The 19,880-nt window shown below is 43.0% G+C and overlaps 1 protein-coding gene across 7 annotated transcripts in view; it reads right to left on the reverse strand.

Annotated features, from left to right (window-relative positions):
- The window catches only part of LOC121283268 (AMP deaminase 3-like), a 57,677-nt gene extending 43,447 nt beyond the window's left edge, over positions 1–14,230 (reverse strand). For 2 of the 7 annotated variants that reach the window (XR_005944221.1, XM_041197659.1), the window contains exons 1-3: positions 12,690–12,926; positions 4,728–4,953; positions 2,880–3,075 (exon numbers count right to left, since the gene is read on the reverse strand). Coding sequence is in view for 5 of the 7 variants with exons in the window: in XM_041197659.1 (XP_041053593.1) it covers positions 2,880–3,075; positions 4,728–4,953; positions 12,690–12,711 (444 nt within the window). In the remaining 2 variants the exon portion in view is untranslated. Of the gene's footprint in view, positions 1–2,879; positions 3,076–4,727; positions 4,954–7,723; positions 8,135–12,689; positions 12,931–14,210 lie in introns of those variants that run through there. The other 5 variants (XR_005944220.1, XM_041197656.1, XM_041197654.1 and 2 more) reach the window with 5 other exon arrangements.
- Between the last annotated feature and the right edge of the window lie 5,650 nt (positions 14,231–19,880).

Below are 19,880 nucleotides of genomic sequence, written 5' to 3' on the forward strand. Positions count from 1 at the left end.
CTTAAATTAGATCTAAGGTGGGAACAATGAGCAAAATGAAATGAAATCAAACATGAATAATAAAGAGAAAAGATCTGTTAAAATAATCAATTAACTTTCTGAATGTAGGATCTAACTGCTTGGACTAAACCAATGGCTGGGTCTGTGTTATTATGGGATAGTACTATGGCTTCTGTTCTTTTGGTTATCACAGCTCACAGAGATATCTGCTTTCCCAAAGGGGCAGGGAGGGGGTATATGTTTTTTGTAATTTGAAAGTGTTGCCTGTATTCATCAGTTAATTGTCTCAGAAGATTTCATGATGCTGTGATCAGTTCAGTTTGAGATATTAATGCATATTGGATTTGTGGATTGGAGGGAGGGTTAACTAGATGCCTTGATTCTCTTTCTAAGCTGACCGATCAAACATCTGTCTCGTCTACTTGAGTAGAACATATGGTTAAAAGCTCAATTATTCAACACTGGCAGAATTCCAGCCAATTTTAACTGTGCCTACTTGCATCAGTTCTGGTCACCGTTGTGAGCTACCCCACTCAGTCATTCTCTGCCTCCCCCTCGCTCACTCCATTGTCCTGCTTACTTCCCCCATATTCACCTACGAGTTACTCCACATTCCCAAGTGCTACCTTCCATTCCAGCCATTTGCAGCCAATGACCCAAAGTTTTTTTTATCAAATGCAGTTGGAAGCTTTTGAATTTGGAACTGTTGCTATATTTTGGAATATTTTAAGAGTGATGTCTGTTGCTGGTTACATGATGAGTTCTCATAATTTTTTTTACTTATAAATAAATTGGACTGTATGTTCTAGCCTGAACCTGCAGTCTGCCAGTTTGGATGGCAGTATGTGTGATCATCCCTTGGAATTTCTGGTGCACAATCCCCATTTAAAGCAACAATTGTTATTCTCTATTCATGACATAACAAAGATGCAAATTTCAGTTCATAGGAACATAAGAAATAGAAGTTGTAGTAAGCTATTTTGCCTCTCGATCCTGCTCTGCTACTCAATAAAACCGTGGCTGATCTTCAACCTCAACTCCACCTTCCCGCACTATCCCATGTCCCTTAATACCAAAAATCTATCGATCTTTATCAAACAAAGCCACGTATGGAGATTTTAACAGATGAACAAATATTTGGTCAAAGAATTAACTCTTCTTCAGAACTCGACACGAAGAAGAGTCATATTCGACTCAAAACGTTAACTCTGTTTCCCTCTCCACAGATGCTGCCCGACCTGGAATATTTCTAGCGCTTTCTGTTTTTATTTCAGGTTTTAAGGAGCGTCTTAGAAGGAGGAGGGATGGGGAGATTTAGGGAGGGAATTCCAGAACCCAGGGCCCATGCAACTGAAAGCCTGGCCATTGATGGCAGATGCTCAAGAGCCCAGAACTGACGAAACACAAATATCTTGAAAGGGTGTAGGGCTAGAGGATATTACAGAGATAGGGAGGGGTAAGGCACTGGAGCAAAAGCTGAGAATTTTAAAAATGGCAAATGTAACTCCTTCATTCAATAAAGGGAGGGAGATAGAAAGCAGGAAACTATAGGCCAGTTAGCTTAACACCTGTCAAAGGGAAAATGTTGGAAGCTATTATTAAAGATGTTATAACAGGGCTTTCGGAAAAATTCAAGGTAATCAGACAGAGTCAACATGCTTTTGTGAAAGGGAAATCATGTTTAACCTGTTTATTGGAGTTTTTTTGAAGAAGTAACATGTGCTGTGGATAAAGGGTGGATGTACTGTACTTAGATTTCCAGAAGGCATTTGATAAGGTGCCACAGCAAAAGTTATTGTGGAAAATGAAATTTCATGGTGTAGAGTATAACATATTGGCATGGATAGAAGATTGGCTGGCTAATAGGAAACAGAAAGTTGGCATAAATGGGTCTTTTTCTGGTTGGCCTGATGTAACGAGCGGTGTGCCACAGGGATCAGTGATGGGGCCTCAACTTTTTACAATTATATAAATGACTTGGATGAAGGGACCGAAGGTATGATTGCTGATGACAGAAAGATAAGTAGGAAAATAAGTTGCAAAGAGGACATAAGGAGGCTTCAAAGGGATATAGTTAGGTTAAGTGAGTGGGCAAAGATCTGGCAAATGGAATGTAATGTGGGAAAATGTGTAATTGTCCACTTTGGCAAGAAAAATATAAAAGAAGCATATTATCTAAACATTAAGAGATTACAGAGCTCTGAGATGCAGAGGGATTTGGGTGTTCTAGTGCATAAACCGCAAAAGGTTAGTATGGCGGTACAGCAAGTAATTAGGAAAGCTAATAGCATGTTATTGTTTATTGTGAGGGGAATTGAATAAAAAAGTAGGGAGGTTATGCTTCTGCAGTACTGTGTACAGCATTAGTCTCCATATTTAAGGAAGGATATAAATGCTTTGGAAGCAGTTCAGAGAAAGTTCACTGGACTAATACCTGAAATGGAAGGGTTGCTTTATGAGGAAAGGATGGACAGGCTATTGTATCTGCTGGAATTTAGAAGAGTAAGAGGCAATTTGGTTGAAACATATAAGATCCTGAGGTGTCTTGACAGGGTGGATGTGGAGAGGATGTTGCCTCTTGTGGGAGAATCTAGAACTAGGAGTTGCTGTTTAAAAATAAGGGGTCACCCATTTAAGTCAGAGATGAGGAGACATTTTTTCTTTCAGAGGGTCATGAGCCTTTGGAACCATCTTCCTTAAAAGGCAGAGGTCTTTGAGTGAAAGGTTATTGGGGGTAGGCAGGAATGTAGAGTTGAGGTTACAATCAGAACAGCCATGATCTTATTAAATGGCGGAGCAGGCTCAAGGGGCCGAATGGCCTACTCCTGCTCCCAATTCGTAGCCGTATGCATGTTTGAGTGTAGTGATGTGTTCATTACCCCTGCGCAGTAGTCTCCAGTAATGGTCACTCGCTGAAACTCAGGCACGTCATAGGGCAGTTGTATTCCAAACAAAGGAATACTTTGAACGGGTGTCTGCGGGGTCAAGGATGGGGAATCCACTGAGAAAGTCACATCGGAAGCTGGGATCTGCAAGGACAACGAATGGGATCGTATCAACCTCAGGCTCTTCTTCCTGAAAAAGAGAAGTTCACAGAGAAATAGGAATATGATTCAGGCCTTCTGTCATCCAAAAGGAAAGCTGCTACAAGTAAAAGTGAAGTCTCCAAATTATTGCAATATTCAGATACTTTGCAGAAAGCTGTTTGTTGAAAACTCAACTGAAAAAAATCAAGCTTGGATCAGAAGACAATCCAACAAACACAGTTACCAACATTTATGTAGCTCCTTTAACATTCCAAGGGACTTCACGGGAACGATTAGCAAACAAAAAAAGTTGGACACCAAGTCACATATTAGGACAGGCCACCTAAAGCTTGGTCAAAGAGACTTAGTGAGAGAATTCCATAGCTTAGGACCCAGGTAGCTGAAGGTACAGCAGCAAATGGTGGAGTAATTAAAACTGGGAATACCCAAGGGGCCAGAATTAGATGAGTGCAGATAACTTGGAGGATTGTAGGGCTGAAGGACATCACAGAGATAGGGAGGGGATGAGACCATTGACAGATTCGAAAATAATGAAAATTTTAAAATTGAGGCATTGACAATTTGAGACCCAATGAAGGTCAGTGAGCACAGAGGAACTGTGGGCTGAAGAAAAGTAGTGGAGGGTAATAATAAAAAAAAATTGAGGTAACTTATTTTGTCAAATAAAAGTAAACCCTTTACTTTTATCCTCCTTTTTCATGTGGAGGGAGAGAGGAAAAGATGGTTTGAGCTACAAGAGTCATAACTCTGCCCCACAGCTCAGATGGGGATTTAGAGAATTAATCAGCTACCAAAACCCTAGACTCTGTAAGTTCCCCATACACTGTGCCATCAAATACTCCCAGGGCAGATATACCACAGGTTAGATACAGAGTAAAGCTTCCATTACACTCCAAGAGCTATCACAACATGTGGTTTGATAAAGAGTAAAGCTCCTTCCACACTGTCATCAAACAATCCTATGACAGGTACATCACGGGTTACATATAGAGTAAAGCTCCCTCTATGCTGTCCCCATCAAATACTCCAAGGGCTGGTATAGCATGGGTTAGAAACAGAGTAAAGCTCCCTCTACACTGTCCCAATGAATACTCCCAGGGCAGGAACAGCACAGGATTAAATACAGAGTGAGGGCCTCTATACTGTGTCATACATTGAGTGAATAGAGAAACTGGGAGTGTTTGCATTAAAACTGAGAAGGGGAAGGTGAAATATAATATGTGTTCGAAATTATGAATAGTTCTGACGGGTAGATTGGGAGAATGTGTTTTCACTGGCAGAAAGGTCAGTAACAGGAGGACATTGATTTAAGGTAATTAGCAAAAGAACCAGAGGGGACAGGAGAAGAATTTGTTTACATGCAGTGAGTTATGACAATTTGGATTGGACTGACTGGAAGGGAGGAGAAGCAGTTTCAATGGCACCATTCAAAAGAGAATTGGATAAATACTTGATGGGAAATGTATTTACAGGGCTGTAGGGAAAGAACAGGGGAGTGGGACTAATTGGATAGCTCTTTCAAAGAGCTGGCACAGGCACCAAGGGCTGAATGGCCTGGATCTGCTATGTAATACCCCTTTGAAAATGCATAAGCAATGAGCTTTCTGCCCAACATCACTAGTACAAGGTCAAACTGCTCTAAATGCAACTGTGACCACTTCTGGACAGTTAAGGACAGACCTCTTCGCTGTGGTCTCTGATTGCTGCTCAGCAATCTCCTTCTGTAGCTCCCTCTCTTTGGCCTCCTTTTTAACAATTGGGCAATCTTCGGCAACATCAAACAGAGACAGGGCATCCTTGGTGTCCTCTTCACGCAGAGCAGAAGCAAACACCTTCTCCGCTATAATTCGAACTTGCTCATCTTCCTCTGTCTGTGCTATCTTTGGGAATTGCCTGGGCATCTCGGCTATGAAGGGAAAGAGAAAAAGGGAAAATGATAATATATCATATTATAATAGAGTCATCAGAACATTCCTGGCTTGGGCACATCAAACTGAAATGAAGAGGCTCACGTTTTCTATATGAGAACTGCCAGCCTAGAGTCAATGATTCATCAATAGTCCCTGTCAAGTTAATTGATCTCATCCAAGGATGCCAAGAGGGACTAAACTCGGCTTATATTCCCTGGAACATGGAAGACTGGATTGTTTAGGATTTTGAAAAGAATTGATGGGGTAGATAGAGTGAAACCTGTATCACTGGTGGGGGAATCTAACACAAGGGGACATAGCCTTAAGATTGGAGTTAGGCTATTCAGGGGAGAAACACTTCTTCACACAAGAGGTGGTAGTAATGTGGAACTCTTATCTCACAAAAAGCATTAGATGGTAACTTAAGTAACAATTTTAAACCTGAGATCGATTGATTTTTGCTGGTCATCGGTGTAAAAGATAGGGAGCCAAGATAGGCAAATGGAGTTGGAATACAACTCAGCCATGGTGTTAAATTGTGGAACAGGCTCAAAGGGCTAAGTGATCCATTCCTGTTCCTATATGAGGACTGTAAAGCTAGGGCCAATGATAAGGACAATTATAAGGATAAGATTAACATCCTGGGATACTCCTTAATATATCTGGTATAACTGTGGTTTGCTAGGGTTAGTGTTTGGGATGATTTTTTATATATATAATAAACACACACTGAACTATCACCAAAAATTCATTACCCAGTGATGTCTGTGTGAACTACACTGGCTTAACTTGCAAGAACTATTTAGTGCCAGTTAGGAGCAAGGAGGGGCCGTCTTCATAGCAGTTGTGCTAACTCAGATATGAACTGCTTTCACAAGATAACTTGGATCAGTGGGTTTAGTTTCTGATGTAGCTCTGCAACACAGACCTATTGGGCCGATGGGCCTCCTGTGTTGTCTATAATTCTATGATAATCTGTTTGCTATTTATTTTCACACTTCGCTTTCAGTCGAACACACAGCATTTCCAGAATTACAGTTCAGAAATTTTTACATTCTCATTTAGCAGTGTTACAGATTAGACACACAGCATTCCACTGTACCACAGATTAACCAATCCAATGTTGGATTGTATATACGCAGTTATAGCAATCGCCTGACTTCCCATTGAACCACAACAATTTAAAGCACAGAGGGAGGTCATTCAGCTTCTCTTACTTCTCAATGATCTTTACTAGAACAATCCCAAACTAACCTCACTCTCCCCGTAGCCCTGCATCATTCCCAAACTAATCCCACTGTCCCACTCTTTGCCCATAACTTTGCATCAATCCCAAACTAACCCCACTGCCTCAATCTCCCCCAACAGCCATCCTCTTCACTTCCCTGCCCAAAGGCAGGCCTGACTCACAGTGCCATGATCTCCACCACAGGTAGGGCAGGGAGGCAGGTTCCGAATCCACCTTGTCCAGCATGGGGATCAAACCCCTTGCCGTTGGCACCAATCTGATCCATACTGGCTATCCAGCCAACTGCCCCTCCAAGGATTCTGAGCTGCTGTGACAACATGCACTTTTACATGATGTTGTAGTCCAGAGCTATGAATAATGATGGCAGAGCCTCCAATTTTCTTTCCATCACATGATTGGGCAGGAATCTCTCCCACTCTCTTACAGCCTGCCATTGGCATGTGTTGGAAGGATTGGAAGGATTTGCAGGTTGATATTGGCCGCATTATGAGTGCACATTCCTTGACCATCAAGTCCTGGAGTGGGACCTGAACCAGGAACTTCTCTCTCAGAGGCAAGGACGGTACCCACTGCACCTCAAGTCTTACTTCATAGCCTTGTATCAATCCCAAATTAATCCCACTGTCCCAGCCTCTCCTCACATCCTTGTAACAATCACTAACTAATGCCACTGCTCCACTCTCCCCACATAGCGCTGTATCAATCCCAAACCAATCCCACTGCCCTGCTGTCTTCCAATATCCCTGTACCAATCTCCAAGTAATCCCACCATCCCATTCTCTCCCTAAAATCAATTTCCTGCACTCTCCCTTGTATCAATTTCAATCGAATCTCACTGCTCTGCTCTGTCCTCATAGCCCTGTATTAATCCCAAAGTAATCCCAGTGTCTCACTCTCTCCCCAAACCCTATATCAATCACAAACTAATCCCACTGCCCCACTCTCTCCCCATAGCCCTGCGCCAATCTGAAAAAAATCCCAGTATCCCACTCTCACCCCATAACCTTGTATCAATCACAAACTAATCCCACTACCCCACTCTCTCTCCCCATAGCCCTGCATGAATCCCAAAAAATCCTAGTGTCCCAATCTTTCCCCACACCCTGTAAAGGTGCCTTTAAATGGTCTCTGCTTCAGCCATTCCCTGTGGTAAAACGTTCTATGCTCCAAGAACCTCTGTGTAAAAACATTTCTCCTAATTTCTCTCCTTATTATAGTAACTGAAGGTATAGCCTCTCCTATTGTATATCAGGGGTCACGTGGTGTTCTTGGAGGCTCTGACCAATGAGCCCTAAATGTGGGTAATCTGGGGATGCAGGGCTTCTTGTCAAGGATCCAGTTCACCATGCAGCCTCTGAAAAGCTCTTTGTATTAAAGTTTATCTGTTTCATGTTGAAACCTGTCCAGTACGTCAAGTCATTACATTTGACGACGAGGATGGGATAGCTCTGACACTGCACCTCGCTATGTTAACATGAGTACATTGCGTCTTAAGAAAAAAGAAAAAGACTACTTACCAGTCATGCCACTCTTTGGCAGAATCGCTCCTTAAGATGCGACTTAGGAAGACTGGAGCCAGTATGTAGAGTGCCTTGGATTTTATTTCATAGCGAACAAAATTACCGCAGAGGAAAAGCAGAAAGCAATCATTTTGACTGTATGTGGTAGCAAGACATACAATCTCATCCCCAGCCTGAGAGCTCGAAGTCCTTTAATGAACTAGTGGACCTCGTGAAAACGCATTTCCAGTCAAAGCTATCCGTAATAATGCAGAGGTTTAAGTTTAATTCCAGAGTTAGGGGCCCGGGAGAGTCCATCGCAACCTATGTAGTGAAGCTGAAGCACTTGACAGAACACTGCAACTTCGGGGACACACTAAATGGTATGCTGCAGGACTGATTAGTGTGTGGAGTTCATGACGAAGCCATTCAATACTGTTTACTCGCAGACATCAACATCGATTTGAAGTGCACCCTAGAAATTTCCCTCACCATGGAAAGTGCTGCAAGAGACTTGGAGGCTTTGCAACACATACAACACGGCGCTGTTCTTCATGTGGGGCGGGAACCTGGCACTGGGTGTGGCACGAAAACCAGAGACACAGCAGCGAAGCAAGAGCCAATGTCTGCTGTTAGAAACATGGAAAGGCCTAGTAGAAACACTTCAGCAGTGACTCCAGGGTTAATTTGTTGTAGAGGTGACCACGGACTGGACACCCACAGCTTCAAGGAGGCAGAATGCCATTACTGCCATAAGAAAGGTCACATAGTAAGGCAATGCACGGTGAAATCAAAACAGCCCATAAAGCAGCAAACCAACATGACTGAATTGAAAAGTACAGCAGAACCTGAAGCTGCCAATACCAACATTTATTCCCTGTATAACGTCACCACTGTAAATACCAAACCTATCACTGTCACAATCCAAGTTAATGGGAAGCCACTAATCATGGAGGTAGATACGGGACCCTCAACCACAGTGGCGGGAAATCACACATTTAAATACCAGAAGATACCCAGCCACTGAATCTGGAGCGGACAACCGCTAAATTGAAGACATGCACTGGAGAATCTATACAGGTAAAGGGCATCGCCAGAGTACCTGTGTCTTATAGGCAACAGTTAGTTCAGCTGCCAGTGATAATAGTGACAGGTGAAGAACCTAGTCTTCCAGGCCGAGGCTGGTTACAAAAAATCAAGCTTGACTGGTCTGAAATATTTCACCCACGAACAGGCGGGGTTCCTGAACTGCTAAGGAAATACAATAGTGTATTTCGGAATGAGTTAGGAGAATTGAAGGACTATCACATGCTGCAAGGATCCCTCAGGTCACAGTTGGTTCCTCTGGGAAATCATAAAGAGAAACAAGATGAATTTTGTGCCACTCTGAGCAAACTGAAGGAACAGTTGGCAAAGAAGACTCAACAACGCAATAATCCAGGAGGAAGCCAAGAGATACAAAAAAGGGACTGAAGAACTGAAGAATCAGCTGAATGAAATAAAAGAGGCACTGGAAGGAAAAGTCGTGGAACTTTCCAAGATGCGGGTGGATAATGAAGCTCAACTACTGAACTGAACCAAGTTAAGATTTCAGCTGAGAGAAACTTGGTGGACTGTGAAATCAAAATGAAGGACAAGGTAAAACTATGTGGCAAACAGAAAAAGAAAAGACAGAAATCAGATCAGAAAGGCCAGTTGGCTATGTCCCGAAAACCCTCTCCACAGCCTAGAAGGGCTATTCCCAGCTAGAAAAGGGAGATTTATCGGTGGTTTTCAGAGTGGAGAAATTCTATCAGTATCTACATCAATGACATTTCACTATTGTGTCGGACCACAAACCATTAATGGGTTTACTCAGTGAGGATAAGGCCATTTCACCAATAGCCTCAGTAAGAATACAACTTTGGGCTTTGATATTATCTGTGTATGAGTGTACCTTTATGCACTGGCTTACATATTGCAAATGCGGACACACTCAGTTGTCTCCCATTACCAGATAGCATTGTACATGATCCAGTGCCACAAGAAGTTGTGCTTGTGCTGAATTTCTTGGATTCTTCGCCTGTGTGTGCAAAGCAAATAAAGAATTGGACAAACAGAGCTCCAATTTGTCAAAAGTCAGAGACCTTGTATTGCAAGGGTGGTCAGATTTGCCTGAAGAGATGAGACCATTCCATGAAAAACAGAGTTAAGTTGTCAAGATGGAGCCTTGTTTTGGTGATCAAGAGTTGTTATCCTTTCACAAGGAAGAGATTCACTCTTGACAGAGATTCACAGTGCGCATTCAGGCAAATCAAAGATGAAAATGCTTGCACAAAGCTATGTCTGGTGGCCAGGCATTGACAGTGACATTGAAAGCATGTTCAAGCACTGTCTCCATTGTCAGCAGCAACATAAGTTGCTGATTTCAGCTCCCCTACATCCGTGGGAGTGGCCTGGTCGACCCTGGGTTAGACTACATATTGATTATGTAGGACCATTCTTAGGTACTGTGTTTTTATTGATTGTGAATACACATTCTAAATGGATGGATTTGTATGAAGTCAGATCACCAACATCGAGCACAACTATCGAAAAGCGGTGCCATTGTTTTAGCATACATGGCCTACCGGAAATCATTGTTTCTGATAATGTACAGTCTTTACCGGTACAGAGTTTCATGAATTTAAATGAAATCAGACATATTAAAACAACACCATACCACCCTCATTAAATGGTTTAGCTGAGGGAGCTGTGCAAACTTTCAGCTCTGGAACGAAGAGGTTATCAGAAGGTGCTCTAGAAACTCAACTCCCCCACTTTCTTCCCAGTTATCATACGACGCCTCATTCGACTACAGGTTCAACACCATCTGAATTATTGATGAAACGCCAACTACGTACAAGGTTAAGTCTGGTGTCTCCAAACTTAGAGGGGAAGGTAGAGAGGAATCAGAGTAGTCAAAAATTGAATCATGACATTCATAGCAAAGCTCGCAGATTCACTGTAGGACATGCAGTATTCATGCGGAATTTTGAAAGTGGACCTTGCTGGGTTCCTGGAACCATTGTCTCAGAAACTGGTCCCTTATCCTTCCAGGGGGAAGTGGAAGACAGAATTGTTCGAAAACACATGGACCATCTTCGGGCTAGAGAAACATTCCAACAACTTACTATTCCACCTGTAATTAAAATCGAACCGTTAATCCCTGAGGTGACAGATCGACCTAGAATAGACATGCCCGATGTCTCTGTAGAGTTACCTAACCCTGAACTGCCGCTTTCCAATGATGTATCTGGTGCTGCAGTTCCTGATCATGTCAATCCTGTGGAAGGGTCTCCAGTGCAAATTCCGGTGCAATTTGCTGTGAATGCGATTTTCACAGATTAGGTCATATTGCACATACTGTGAAATTTATTACTTTGGCGCAACAGTGGAATCGACACTATTCTTCGCCTCTAGACCTTACGTGAACCCACTCTAAATGATAAATGTACTGTTTGAGAGTAGTTCCTACAAGATGTGACCCTAGGACATAAAACTACCCCACTCCGCCACCCCAGCTACGTCACTCTAACCGAATAAGGGAAGCACCTCAGAGACCTAATCTTTAATCACCTGAGTTGTATATGTGTATATGTTGTTGGATACTCAATTTTCTCTGTAGATGGAAATTGTAAAAAAAAACTAAAGGGGGAGGAAATGTAGTAACTGAAGGTATAGCCTCTCCTACTGATTATCAGGGGTCATGTGATGTTCTTGCAGCCTCCGACAAATGAGCCCTAGGCGCGGGTAATCCGGGGTGGCGGGGCTTCTTGTCAAAGATGCAGTTCAAGCATGTAGCCTCTGAAAAGCCCTTTGTAATAAAAGTGTATCTGTTTCTTGTTAAAACCTGTCTGGTACGTCAAGTCATTGCACTTATTCACTCTGTAATATTACTTTAGTCATCACTGACTCCCGAAAAATATTCTTTGATATTCTTTTACTCTCTCAAACCTCAATCAGATCTTCTTTTACCATTCTCTTCTCCAATAGAAATAATACTACCTCCTCACATGAAAATTGACATGCAGATTCTTGACGGCAGTACAAACTGTCGGTAGCTCGGTATGGGAGGAGGCTCGGGTCGAACATAGGCATGGAGCAATTGGGCCCAATGGCCCTTTTTGTGCCCTGTAAATACTACAAGTGGCAGCAGTTTGATTTCTAAGATTGGGGTTTGCTTTGTGTGAAGACACACAACACGTTATCGTAAAACGTGGAGGGAAATTCTCAGATGAGGATTGGAATCTTTAAGCCGAGGTCACTGTAGATTTGAGGAAGACAGATCTGGGTCATGAAAGGTCAGACTCTGAAACCATCAAATGACAAGCAAATTTGTGTTTTCTGCATTCTGACACCCCACACCTGACCCCCAGGCCAGTTTCTCCTTACGTAACACCTCCAGTAACTTTGAAGCTCGTGACCCCAGAGCTGCTAGCTGCCTGCAGTATTACTTTGTTCTCAGGTACTGCGTGAACTAAGCTCAAGAACTGAGCCCAAAGCTAATGGGATAAAATGTTGACCCTGTCTGTAACTCTTTACGCCCTGTCCCGCTTTTATATGATCATTCTGGGATGGATTTTCCTACATTACAACAATGACTACACTTCAAAAATACTTCACTGACTCTGAGGCCTTTTGGGACAGACACCCCAAGGCGGTGACAGGCGGTTTAGAAATGCAAATTTTTCAAAAGATTCGTGTTTAACTCATTCCCAGTTTCCAGAGCAGAAACCGTCCTAACACAGAGGATGAGGGACCCTGAATGCAGCCACTAATTAACAGAGAAACTGAGTAAAACAGGAAGAAACTCCCCAGGATTCAAACAGAATTACAGCCACTCTGGCTCTCTGTAAAATCCCAGAGGATCCGGATTATTGCGGAGCCCGGGACCGGGACCGGTGTCTCTGAAACGGGAAAGGTCTTTGCCCCCTTCCGGTCTCACTCTCTCCGCTGCCCTTACCTATGATCGGAGTCCCGGCCATTCTCGGTCCCTCTCCGGGTCCCGGTGTGTCTAAGCCGGCGCTGCTTTGCAATGACCCGCCGCGCCGAGTTTTATTCCCGGGGCTTGCGCTATTTTAAGAAGCTGAGGCACCGCCAGAGGCTGGAGCCGAACCGGATCAGCAACACATAGCAGCCGGCTTGGAGGGAGAGAGGGTTTCACTCAGTTTCATATCCAGGTACGTTAATGGGAACAGGGGGGCATTTTTAATTCATTCCTGAGAGATCAGTGTCGCTGGCTATTGCCCATTGTCCTTGAGAAGGTGATGATGAGCCGCCTTCTTGAATCCCTACAGCCCGTGGTGTAGGTACACTTCGAGTGCTGTTAGGGAGTGAATTTCAGGAATTTGATCCCAGCGACAAGGGAAGGAACAGTGATATATTTCCAAGTCAGGATGGTTAGTGACTTAGAGGGCAACTTGGTGGTATTAGGGCATGAACCCACTGACCTTGTCCTCCTAGCTGGCAGAGGTAGTGGGTTTTGAAAATGCTGTGGTAGGAGCCTTGGGAAATTGCTACAGTGCATCTTATACATCTTACACACTGCTGCCACTGCGCATGGTGGTGGAGGGAGTGAACGTTGAAAGTGGTGGGACAGGGTGCCAATCAAGCGGGCTGCTTTGTCCTGGAGGATGTCGAGCTTCTTGAGGGTTGTTGGAGATGCACTCATCGTCACACCCCTGACTTATGTCTTGTGGATGCTGGACAGGGATGGGGAGTCTGGAAATGTGTTATTCAGCATAGAATTCCCAGCCTTTGACCTGTTGTTGTAGCCACAGTAGTTATATGATTGGTCAAGTTAAATTAATGAGAACACCAACATTAAAGCGAACACTTTTGAGTTACTGAAATTTTTAGAAACTAAAATATTAATCTGCAGTAAGTAACAAACACAAGACTGGTTCACCAATACAAGGCTCTTCTTAAATATTTTCTTAAATGTGAAAGCAATTCTCTGTGGAGTTGCTTTTCCCTTTAAGAGTAATGTCCAGAATGTAAATTTGTTTTGTTTCTCTGAGCATCTCCCTCCCTGGGATTAAATGCAGCCTCAGTTAAAGGGGCCGTTATTCCTTCAAAATATTTGTCTACTCAGCCACTCTTCCCGGACAAATGTTAGAGACTTCCTGGTTGGCTGAGGCCGGTAATAAGCCAGACTGGTTTACTTACTCCAGCAGGCAGTGGGTGTCCAGTTTCCAGCCTCACACTCACCACAGTAACCGTGAAGCTTCAGTAACATCACCTTCTGGCTAATCACCTAGTCACAGGAAACACACCGACACTGCCCCAGCAGCAATGGCAGCCCCTGAGTGAATTCCTACCATCTCACACCTGGCTCGATCTAGTTAAACTGGAACAGCAGAAAGAATCTCAACTCCAACCATCCAATTCTGCATTAATTTCACCAATGTCACTGCCAGTAGAATCACTGACAGTCCAGCAGCATTGAAGAGCTGGTGTTTCTTCTTTTAAAAGTTAAACATACCACTTCAGTCGGGTAAAACTAATCCATAGCAACAGCAGCAAAACCTCACTTTCCACTCCTTCCTGACTGAGCCACACCTTCCCTCAGTCGCCCAATAAGCCAGACAGCCCCTGGTTTGATCAGGTTGTTTTAAGGGTGCCTGGTGCAGGAAGTTATTTAATTTTAAGGTATTCGCACCTTTAACAATTGAGAGAAATATTCAGGCCCGGGGCTGCACAAGAAAAGATCTTACCTGGAGTGACTGAAGAACCCACTCAAAGCAAGTACAGCACCAGCCTTCTTTATAACAGCAATGCTAGAGATGTATCTCTTTTCTCTCTCTCTCTCCTGATTGTACCAAATGCCACTCAGTTCCTGCCTTTGGAGACCCATTAATAAGCACCAGCCACATTCCTGAAATATTTGAAAATTTATGAACTGGACAAACAGCAAGAGGCAAAGGAAAAAAACCTATTGATTGAGTATTTTAAAAAACTAATTCAGTTGATCGTGTAACTGGATACAATTAAGAAGAGCCCAGAGCATTGATTAGTGTCTAATGCAGCAAAGCTTCCATTAGGAAGTGGATAAAATGGCTTTTTATAGGAGTGCTCAATTGTTAATCCTTGAATTCGCAATGCAATCTGTGTTTGCAAATCATAAAATCATACTTCGAAAATATAGCAGAGAAACAGGCCACGCCAATTAGTCCCACTCCCTGGCCCTTTCCCCAATGCCCTAAAGTTTTTTTCCCCCCTATTCAAATACAAGTCTAATTGTCTTTTGAAATCTCCTGTGAAATCTGATTCTACTGCCTTTTCAGGTTGTGCCTTCCAGATCTTCACATCCCATTGTGTGAAAATAATTCTCATTATCCCTGTCTAGTACTTTTCCAAAAAGTTTAAATCTATAACCTCTGGTGACTGACCAACTTGCCAGAGGAAATAGGTTTCCCATATGTGCTCTATCCAGCACCTCATTATCTTGAATACCTAGATTAGGTCACCCCTCAACATTATTGCAGTTGGTAATCCAGGGCAGGGTGGTATGCAGTACTGAGGGAATGCTGCAGTCAGAAGGGAATAATTGAGGGAGTATGATATTGTCAGAGGGGCAGTGCTGAGGGAGTGCTGCAGTGCCAGAAAAGCAGGAATGAGGGAGTGCTATATTGTTGAAGGGGCAGCACTGAGAGAGTTCTGCACTATTGGATGGGCAGCACTAAGGGAGTACTACATGTCAGGGAAGCAGTACTGAGGGTGTGCTGCACTGTCAGAGGAGCAGTTATGAGGGTGCACTGCACTGATGGAGAGGCAGTATTGAGTGGGATGCTACACTGTCGGGGTGCCATTTTTCAGATGAGACATTAAACCAAAACCCATTTGACCTCTAAAGAGAATGTAAAAGATCCCATGTCACTATTTCAAAGAAGAGCAGAGGAGTTCTCCCCAGTTAATAATTATCCTTCAGCCAACATCACTAAAAAACAGATTATCTGGTCATTTATTTCATTATCATTCTGATGAAAGGCCACAGATTTGAAACATCAATTCTTTCTCTCTCCACAGATGCTGTCAGACCTCTGAGAATTTCCAGCATTTTCTGTTTTTATTTCAAACTTGCAGCATCGTAGTATTTTGCTTTTGTATGAGTCTGGATGGTTGGTATACAGCCTGAGAATGCCGGCTCCTTTATCATCAGACCAGGCAATTTATTCCATTTTTTTATATTGTTAGTCTGCTATAAATAATAGATCACAGCACCACCTGACTTCCTGAGCTGTGCACAAGTCAACACAAAATTCTGCTTGCTCAGTCATCTAAACATGTACCGGTGCGATCCAGCAGTCATTGGGCACAGACCAATGGGGCAGTAACTCAGCAAGAGCAACAATTTGCATTTATGTAGTGCCTTTAACATAGTAAAACATCTCAAGGCACTTCACAGCAGCACTATAAAGGAAATTTGACACAGAATTAGGCGATATTAGGACAGATGACCAAAAGCTTTGTCAAAGTGGTAAGACACACGTAACATCTTAAAGGAGGAGAGAGAGGTATAGAGAGTTGTGGAGGTTTAGGGAAGGGATTCCAGAGCTGGGTGCAACTCTGCATGTTGTGCATGAGCAGAAAGTTGGGTCAGTTGTAAAGACAGCAAGCCTCCAGCAGCCATGGGGGTTTGAAAGACCAGTCTTTTAGATTCACCAACACAGAAACAGAGCATGAGGCATTATCAGCTGCAAAATCATTCTTCCTGTTATGCCCTGTCTTTCAACTTCACAACATCATGATGCAATCATTATAATAAACTCATGCCACCAAGTGGAGAAATATCTGCTCCTTTTCAGAGCTAAACACCAGGCACATGTTAGAAACTGGATTTTGCTGTAAATACTTTCTAGTGTTCAGTGGGGTCAGTCGCTCCTATAACTTGTCCCAGACTCTGACTTTAAAGAGTTGACTCACTGTCCTACTCTATTTGTAAGGTAACACAATCCGCTGGTCTAACAATAGTGTGACAGTGCGACCTGAACCAGATATTCATGTGTTTTGAATATGTCGATCTCCAATCTTTCCAAGAGCAAATACTGATGTGACAAGATCAATGAAGATCAAGAGGTCTTACATTCTCATTGGGAAAATTCAAAAAGGGATGTCTTTTATCATCACCAGGGCAAGGGATGAGGCTATTGGAAATTCACAACATACCTTCCGTTAAAATATGCCGTGCCTAACAAATTTGATAGAGCTTTTTGAGTAAGTGAAGAGGGAAATCTGGTAAACATTGTGCACCTGGATCTCACACATAGTTACATCACGATATAGAAGTTTGTATCCCTTGGAATGTGAAATGCTAGATTGGGAATTGGCTCCAATCTTGCAGCCAAAAAACTGTAGTTGTTCAACCTGGAGATATGTTACTAAGATCCCTGTTCCCCAGGGATCGATCATATATCTGCTACTCTTCACACTCTAATATTAGTGACCTGACCCAGAAGTGTGGGCAGTATGGTCAGTAAGCATGCAGGTGACACCAATATCGATACAAACATTAAGATGGTAGAGGAATGCAATTCAAAGAGATTTAGATGTGTGAGAGGAGTGTAAATACAATAGATAAATATGGTGTCATGCATGTTGTTAAGGTCCAACATGGAGCACACAGGTCATTTTCAGGGAAAAGTGCTGAAAGAGGTTGAACGAGAAAAAGATCCCAGTGTTATTGTACACAGATTTATGAAGGTTTGTGGCCAACTTAGAGAACCTGTAGCTAAAGTTAACAAAGTATTGGATTGTATAAATGGAGCCTTCCAGTATAAATCAGTGGACAGCATTTCAACACTGTAAAGGTTGCTGTTCAGACTACATCTAGAGAGTAGAGTCCAGTTTCAGTGTCCCCACATGATGTGATTTTGTGGTCTTGGAAAAAGTCCAGAGGGGAGCTACAAGGATGATTTATAGCTTATTTAGCTACACAGATAGGCTTAAGAATCTTGACCTATTTACTTTAGAGTAAACTTAGAACTGACCTGATAGAACGTCGGATGCATTCCTATTGCTGGATTATTCCAATTTAACAGATTGGGGAGGACCAGGGAATAAGAGTTTAAATTGTGTGAGATTTGGCATATTTATTTATTTATTTGTTCTTCCACAGATTGTGGATTTTTCCCGCTAGGCCAGCATTACTTGCCGTTGATAAGGTGTGCAGTCCATGTGATGTAAGTACACCCACAGTGCTGTTAGGAAAAGAGTTCCAGGATTTTGACCCAGTAACAGTGAAGGAACAATGATAAAATTCCAAGTGAGGATGGTGTGTGACTTGGAGGGAAACTTGCCATGGGTGGTGGTATTTCCATGCATCTGCTCGTGTTTGTCCTTCTAGGTGGTATAGGTCGCAGGTTTGAAAGGTGCTGTCAGAGGACCCTTGTTGAGTTGCTGCAATGGATCTTGTAGATGATACACACTGCTGCCACTGAGGTGGAGGGACTGGATGTTTAAGATGGTGGAAGGGGTGCCAGTCAAGTGGGCTGCTTTGTCCTGGATGGTGTTGAGCTTCTTGAGTGTTGTTGAGTTGCACTCATTTGGACAATTGGAAAGTATTCCATTGCACTCCTGACATGTGCCTTGTAGATAGTGGACAGGCTTTGAGGAGTCAGGAGGTGAATTACTTACTGCAGAATTCCCAACCTCTGACCTACTCTTGTAGGCTGGCCCAGTTTAGCTTTTGGTCAAGGATAACCCCCAGGATGTTGACAGCTTTAACACACTAAATTCCAAACTCAGTAATGAGAACAAATTTGGAACTGCTTTATGGTGAAGGTCTCCTACCAACACCAACGAGTTCCCTGCCTGAGATTTAGTTTAACAACACAATGAGTGAAAAGACGTGACCCACCGTCCCCTTACTCCTCCCCAGGACTCCGATCCTGATCACTTTATTTCAATATAGGAAGGAGTAACTGAATCATATGTGCAGCAATCCAGGGAAAATTCCAGACAATGTCACCTCACAGATCTAAAGATAACTTGCTGACTAACGCAAAGCAACAGTTCTGCTTGAATACGAGTTTATGTAATGTGAGAAACAACATTGTACTGGAATGGTACCAAGGGTGAGGGATTTCAGTGATGTGAAGAGACTGGAGAAGCTAGGATTGTTATCCTGTGAGCAGATTTCATGGAGTTTGTCAAAAATCTTAAGAGGTTTTGATAGTGTAAATAAAGAGAAACTATTTCCAGTGGCAGGAGGGTCTTTAACCAGAGGACATAGGTTTAAGGTAATAGGCAAAAGAACCAGAGAAGGGATGAGGAGAATGCTTTTTTTACGTATCGAGTTGTTGATTTGGAAGGGCAGTGAAAGTAGATTCAATATTAACTTTCAAAAGGGAACTGGATAAATACTTGAAAAAGAAGCATTTTCAAGGCTGTGCAGGCCAGGGGGTGAAATTGGGACTAATTGGATAGCTTTTTCAAAGAGTTGGCACTGGCACAATGGCCTGAATGGCTTTCCGTTAAGCTGTAACCTGTCTTCATATTTTAACCATGTAATCTACTGGAACTTTCTTCACTGGCTCTCTCATAAGCACTGTCAGTGCCACACAAGTCCCCTCCCTAGTTTCTCTCAGTGTAGTTAGGTAACTACCCATTGCTGGGTATTTATTTGTTTTAAGTTTTTACAGTTTACATGTCCTTTAGCTCGAGTCCCAAATTTTACTGTGCTCCTGTCTCTTTCGGGGGAGGGTTGCATATTATTTGTATCTTCCCTTGTGAATACTTGGAGGATGCCATTATTCTGAATATTGATTGTCCTGTATTCATCCTCAGTTTCAAGCCATATTTATGCCTTTTAATGTTCTCACTCTTCTCCAACCATCTATTGCTGCCCTCCCCGCCACCCTCCCCTCCACCGCCGCCGCACCCGCCCCCCCCCCCCCACCTCCTCTTCTCCCTGTAGCCAGGTTGTTTCTATAGGCCTCTCTTGGCCACTCAGAGAAGCATGTTAAGCATGTTTCTTAGTGATCCTCTTTTTATCCTGGTGAGCCGGTCTCCTCTCTCCCGGAAAAGTTGTTGAGGCCCCTTTCCCTCATAGTTTTATTTTTGGAACATGAACTCTGCTACAGTCCGAGTAGTAAAACTAGTTGTCAGCTGTGGCTCAGTTGGTGGGTGTTCTCTCCTCTAAGTCAGGAGGTTG

Source organism: Carcharodon carcharias, chromosome 10, assembly GCF_017639515.1.
Source record: "Carcharodon carcharias isolate sCarCar2 chromosome 10, sCarCar2.pri, whole genome shotgun sequence".
Classification (NCBI taxonomy): domain Eukaryota; kingdom Metazoa; phylum Chordata; class Chondrichthyes; order Lamniformes; family Lamnidae; genus Carcharodon; species Carcharodon carcharias.